General features: G+C 38.1%; 1 protein-coding gene across 1 annotated transcript in view; it reads right to left on the bottom strand.

Moving 5' to 3' along the window:
* The window catches only part of LOC133999300 (interferon-induced very large GTPase 1-like), a 36,873-nt gene that overhangs the window by 23,020 nt on the left and 7,398 nt on the right, over positions 1 to 6,455 (bottom strand). The window contains exon 12 of the mRNA XM_062438490.1: positions 673 to 6,438. Coding sequence (XP_062294474.1) covers positions 1,591 to 6,438 — 4,848 coding nt within the window. The 3' untranslated portion in view covers positions 673 to 1,590. The remainder of the gene's footprint in view (positions 1 to 672; positions 6,439 to 6,455) is intronic.

The following is a 6,455-nucleotide window of genomic DNA, read 5'->3' as shown; positions in this document are numbered from 1 at the left end:
CATCATATCAACAGGCCTAATATCCATCAACTTCTGATTTGTTGATGAAAGTTTATAGTTTACAAAAAAAAAATTAAGACCATGAATTTTACTGAAAAAGTAGTTGGTAAAAACAACTACTATTTGAATTTGTTAGATATCTTTAATCCAACTGATATTCACAATTTGGTTATGCTAAATACTGTTAGAGTCAAAATGTTAAGTCTCCTTCTAAGGAGTTAGAAAGAACTGACGCTTTATGTTCATGGGGCTTATTTTTTCCATAGGCCTATAAATTTAAAAAGGATCTTATTCAGTTTAGACCATATATACGTGGAGATATCTAATGACAATGAACATGCAGTATAAGAGGCTCTTGACATCCCTTCTGCTTTGCTAAACACAACTCACCTGTAACACTGGTTCACAGGGGGAAGAACCTAAAAAATCATCTGACTTTGACCAGGCTGAAACCAAAGGAAGTCATTCTGTTTGATGCAGGAAGCTTTCAGTGTTTTACAAAACCCCCAAATGTATCCACTTTATAAATAGTTACTTCTGCATTTATTATGCAGAGAAGAAAGGCACTGAGTCTTTGTCATTTAAAAACACTAATCAAGAAGAAACTTGGTATATCAGTATAGTATTTATTTTTTATCGTGACTAATTATGCACATAAAAATTACACATTACACATTAAAAGAAAATTACAAGAGAAGCAGTTAAAAACATAACATCTGTTTGACATTATTTTCATATGTAATATTTAGAAATGTGTATAAGAAAAAATATGGTTTCCATGCCTTATTGTATAAAAAAGTCCCTCATTTGATATTGATTGAAGCTCAGAACTTCAAATTTTATGTTTTTTGATGTAATATTTAACAGTTTCATCAATTATCAGGTTGCAATAACTTTCTGATGAGTTCAACATAATAAAAATGTTTCAGCTCAGACATCTTGCAAATTTCTTTGCATTTCATGCATATTGTAAAACAAACAAACAAAAACAACTAATGATTAAACTAAAAAAACTATTTATCCATTTTAGGATTAAGGCCCATAATACACAACAATACAACACAACTGAAATATAAAACAAAAAAAGAGTTGAAATACATAAATCGAAAATGGTTGTGGTCATGTTAATTATGACTCCTTGACAAGATGTTTATACTGCAAACATTTAATAAGGTAATATGTACATGATTTCTGAAAATATTGTGCTGATTACTTTTTTCAGTTTTTGTGCATCCTGTGAATCAATAATGCAATAGGATGCTTTGTTTTATCTTATTTCCCTTACAACCCATTATTGCTCAGAAACACAAATCTAAATTTCCTCTTTTGCATGGAAATAGTTGTCATTTACAGATGTAACCAACCTTGTAGATATGAATAATGACTATTGCTCTTCTGCGTTCTTTTGTTTATGTTCACTTCAAGCAAGAAATCAAGTGTCTGTATAAGTGTCAAATCACCTTCTATATTCTTTGTAACAGACAAATTCCCCTGTCAATTATAAAATCAGCAAAAATCAGAAAATGCTGTCTTGTAGCAAACAAAACAGTGTCATAATTTTCAGAAGGGTTGTAGTTGTGTTGTGTCGGTTCACTGACACATTTCATCTAGACTTTTAATAGCTTCTTTTTTAGAGTACCTTTTCCACTCGGTGGGAATGTCCCCTCTGCCCTGGAATTTATAGTTATAGTGGTTTTCCAGCTGCTTTTGAAATTGACATACAAACCATTTCCAATACGCCAGCTTAGACTCATCAGGAGTAATTCTCCAGTTAGCATATTCTGGGCCACCAGTGCGGTACACTTTATAGGGAATGGACTTGTCTGAATCATGACGAGGGTAAAACCTGCGATCACTTGCAACATTAGTTGTACAAAAATCAATGCACATCTCCACCGTGTTTCTAAAGTGCCATCCATTGATCCCAGAGGGTCGATGAAAAGGCACGCTGTGATCATCAGGACTGTGATCTTTCAGGGTGTTTGTACAAACAGCTGCACAGAATGGACACTTTACCCAGCAGCAGTTACACAGCTGATCAATGAGGATTTGATCTGGTTTCAGCCTGAATTCCTTCATCTTATCCAATGAGAGGCTGCTCAACTCTTTAATGATGGATGTAAGTCCTTTCTCTATCTCTTCTTTAAGAAAGTCAAATTTGTTTATTTCATTGAAATTTTTAGAACTAATGGTGTCAAATGTCAGCACATCTTTTAGCAAACTGGAAAATTCCTTCAGCCACATGTCTGTGTTTCCTCCCTGAGTTTTGACTTTCTCTGTTGTATCAAACAAAGCTTGACTCACAAGTTTATTGATGTCTTCAACATTTTTCTTGAGTATTTTCTTTGCTTTAGCTTTGTGTTTTGGGTAGATGTATCTCTCTACTTCCTCCTTTATGAAACTCTTAACTTGGCTCCTTGGGTGTCGGATGTAGTTGATGAAACCATCAAAGTCTTCTTTTTCTGCCAGTGATATCAACACATGTTTCTCCAAGTTCAACCTGTTCCCATTGAATGCTGGGAAACTGCACCTAATCTCTCCAGCGAGATCTATGGCAGTTCTGTTACAGACAGCTTTAACAGTGGAAACTTTCAGTTTTTCACAGATCAATTCTCCAAGCACAACAGCAGATGAGTTTCCTTTACAGAAACTTCTAAAAATGTTGTAATACTGCATTTTCTTGCTTTCTACAAAAGTTACAGCATCATTGTTCATTTTGAATTTGTTGTGGGACTCTGATATCCAAATTCCTGCCTTGTCAAAAACATACAGTAACAGATCAACTGTAAACTCCTTCTTCAGAGCGTATTTCCTCTCTGATTCAAATTCTGTCACTTTCTCTTTGACATTTTTGGCCACTTCTTGCAAGTAAGTTGGACTGTAGCCTCTTGTTGCTACAGGTTTGCTCTTAATTGTGTCAATAGACTGTTGTTCAACATAATCAATGAGGGATCTGATCAGATCTTGTTCTTCATATGGAAAATCTTCTCTTGATTTCAGTGGTTCTTTTTGTCCTGTTGACCCATATCCCAAAAAATTCTTCAAGGACACCCATGCAGTTGTCAATCTTCCTTGCCCTTTTGTGTTCCTGTTTTGCCTCTTATCATCTTGGTATTGTTGGCTTTTGTTGCAGAGCTCTTGGTTCTTGTTCATGGTTACATACTCATAATAATCCCCAATCGTTGATATGTCTTTGTAGTTTTCACAGCTCTTTAAATCATCAATAAGAGACCACTCAATACCGAACTCCTGAAGAATGGACATTTGTTCTTCTTCCAGGTTGATGTCCTCAATAGGTTTTGTGTCTCCTGTGAATTCGGTAACCCAGCCACTCCAAACACTGTTGAACTGCTTTTGGAGTTCCTCTTCATCTTTGGCCTTGTCTTTTAACTGCTGAGCAAGCTCTTTGCTCTTTTGTAGCAGCTTGTTCTCAAACTCTGTCTTCTTGTCATCCATCTTTTTACGAGCATTCTTCTGTTGGATGACCTCATCCAGTTTTCTTTTAACTCCTCTCACCTGTTCATCATGAAACTCTTTGATTTTGCTTTCAAATCGGCCTCGCCACTGAACCAACATTTCTTTGTCTCTGTCATCATCAAAGTACACCTTCATGCCTTTCTCAATTTCTTCGTATGTTTTGCTCATTTCTTTAAAAAGATAGTTGAGGTCAACATTGCCAAGTTTTCCATTTTCAATCCTGGTATGAAGCTGGTTCTCAATGATCAACATGTTGCTCCTCAGGGCCCAGGTCCAGTTTCCATATTGGACCTCAAGTTTTCTGTACACTGCAATTTCAAGTGTGTTTTTGAAACTGAAAACAAAGTTTTCTTTCAGTAGAGCATCCCACAGGTCCTTTATTTTGCTTTTGAACTGTGAAAGAGTTGTACCAGCAGACTGTGAAGCTTTAGAGAGGATGATGTTCTTTAAATCCTGGATGCTCTCACTATAACCTGGATTTGGAGGAGCCATTGGTGGACTTCCCTCCCACAGTTGAGCAAAGTATTTCACGTCTTTCTGCACATCAAATTTAATGATGTCATTGAAGCATTCAGCATCACAAACCTCCTCTTTGGCAGCTAGTTTTGCCATCTGGTCCAGTTTTTCTTGAAGTCGTCTCTTTCCATCCATGTTTTTCTCTGCAGCTCCAATATCTGAAACATTCTGGTGAACAAACACACAAGTTGGAGAAAGTTTAACTTTCTTCATCCTCATGAAAGCCTGAACAACAATCTGCAGTACATCTTGCATCTCAGCTGGATTCTCTCCAAAGATGTTGATCAACGTCATGTTTCCCAGACCAACGACAAATGTTGCCAGTTCATTGTCGTGGTGAAGAGTGGCGTTACCTGCCAGCTCAAGAGCACGCAGTCCTTCAGTGTCCACCACTAGAACATAGTCAAACTCAAAGTCTTTCTTTTTCTCCTCTGACACTTTGACCAGCTGCATGAAGGCACCCTTGGTGCACCTGCCAGCACTTACTGCAAACTCTAATCCAAACATGGCATTCAGCATGGTGGATTTTCCACTGCTTTGTACACCCAAAACTGACAGAACAAAAAATCTCTTGTTGCCCAGTTTCTTGATGACTTCATCTAAAAGACTAGAGATCCATGTTAAAGGCACATGACCTGCATCACCATCCATCAGCTCCATTGGGTGTCCTGATATCATCAGCTCTGCAGCCAGCTCAGGGTATTTGGACCAGTCAGTCTCTTCCATCTCTGTTTGTTCCTGCAGAGATTTATGGGCTTCATAGATCTGTCCAATTTCTCTAAAGATGTGCTCTAAGCCAAAAGTAGCTGACTGCAGTTTTTCTGATATATCCTCAAGCTCAGTTTGCTTACTTATTAGCTGTTTGGATTTATCATGCTTCTTCTTCAAAGTCAACACCTCAGACCACTTCTCATCATACTTTTGGAGAATTGAGGACAGATCATCTGTGGAGAGTGCATCCAGTAAGATCTGAGTCCATTTCAGGAAATATTCTTTTTCTTTTGATGGCAGAGACGAGAGGCTTTCAATGAACAACTTCATCAGTTCACTACAGGAAGCCGAACATTGTCCTTGACGTATTTTCTCCAATTTCTGCTGCTTTTTACATTTCTCCATCTCAATGTTCCCTTTGAGGTGATACTGTTCCTTGTTTATTTTGCACCAATCATGCCACAGTTGGCCTTGACAAGGGAGATATTTATCTTTGATCTTTGAAACATCCATCCCTCGAAGTAAATCCACTATTTTCATAGCAGCAGTTTTTCCTTTTCGGCAGACTGCGTCATCTTCATCCACTCTGATTCCAGAGACCTCAGCCATGGTTTCTAGCTGGAAGGATGTATGTGGTCCAGACAAGATTTTTCCAATGATTCCTTTTAGTTCTTCAGAAACATCTGACCAGCTTCTGTCTTTCAGACCCATTTTGTATTTTCCCTCTTTCATCTCAACTGCACCACAATCATTATCAACAATGAGACAAATCAGAGGTTCTGGAGACTTGAGAAGGGCTGAGACAACTGTCCAACTTCTGTCACCTCTCTCCAGAGTTGGTAACAAAACAACATTGACTGAAGATTTTTCCATCAGTATTTCACGCTGTTTTTCAATCATCAGAGCATCACCATGAAGATTACAGAAGGCAATGCAGTCAGTGAAGGCATCATTGGGTTTCCCAGCAGGGCAGTACCAGGCAATCTCTGCCACACCGTCCATCAAATGGCGAGATTTGGTACTTCCTGGACAGTTTCTGTGGAAGAAGGTGCTGTGACGGTCGTTGATCAAAGTGTTCATCAGCTGAGATTTAGACAGTGACAGTGAACCAAGACGGAAAAATGACACCATGGGCGTCTCAGCTTTGTAAATGGGCATACTCTTCATGGTGACAATGTTTGAATCATCTTTGGTTTGTGTTATCTTCCAGCTTTTCATTATTTGTCTGAATGTCCACAGAGGACACTCAATGTCCATTGTGACTGGGTCAGGAACAAGCAAAGGTAAGGCGTACTGACACTGGGATAGCTTTGTAATCATGTTCTGCTTCAGAAAGCTGTCTGAGCAGTGAAATACTGCCATTTGAACATCCATTGGATGTACATGAGATTGTTTTGGCTGATCAGACTCTACACTGGTACTAAAAAGAACTTCAAAGTCATCGTCTGTTTTTGTATGCTGTTGCTTTGGGTTGCTCCCCTCAAGACTGTCTTGTTTTACAGGTATATATCTGGCTCTGTAGTCTAACATCATCAACCTCTGAAGAAAAGTGTGAGCTAGATCTTTCTCTGATGTGTCATGTTGCTGTTTTACAAATCTATTTATTCTAAGAAAATCAGCTGGTGTAAGCTTTTGTTCATATTTGTCTTGAAGATGAAGTCTGCTGAGCAGTGTTTCACTTTCTCTTTGATATTGCTCCTTCATGTTGATCTCTTCAAAAGTCTTCTCTGACATCTGTAAATAATAAGTAA

The sequence above is a fragment of the Scomber scombrus genome, chromosome 18 (assembly GCF_963691925.1).
Source record: "Scomber scombrus chromosome 18, fScoSco1.1, whole genome shotgun sequence".
Lineage (NCBI taxonomy): Eukaryota > Metazoa > Chordata > Actinopteri > Scombriformes > Scombridae > Scomber > Scomber scombrus.
This window is presented reverse-complemented; position numbering and strand designations above follow the sequence as displayed.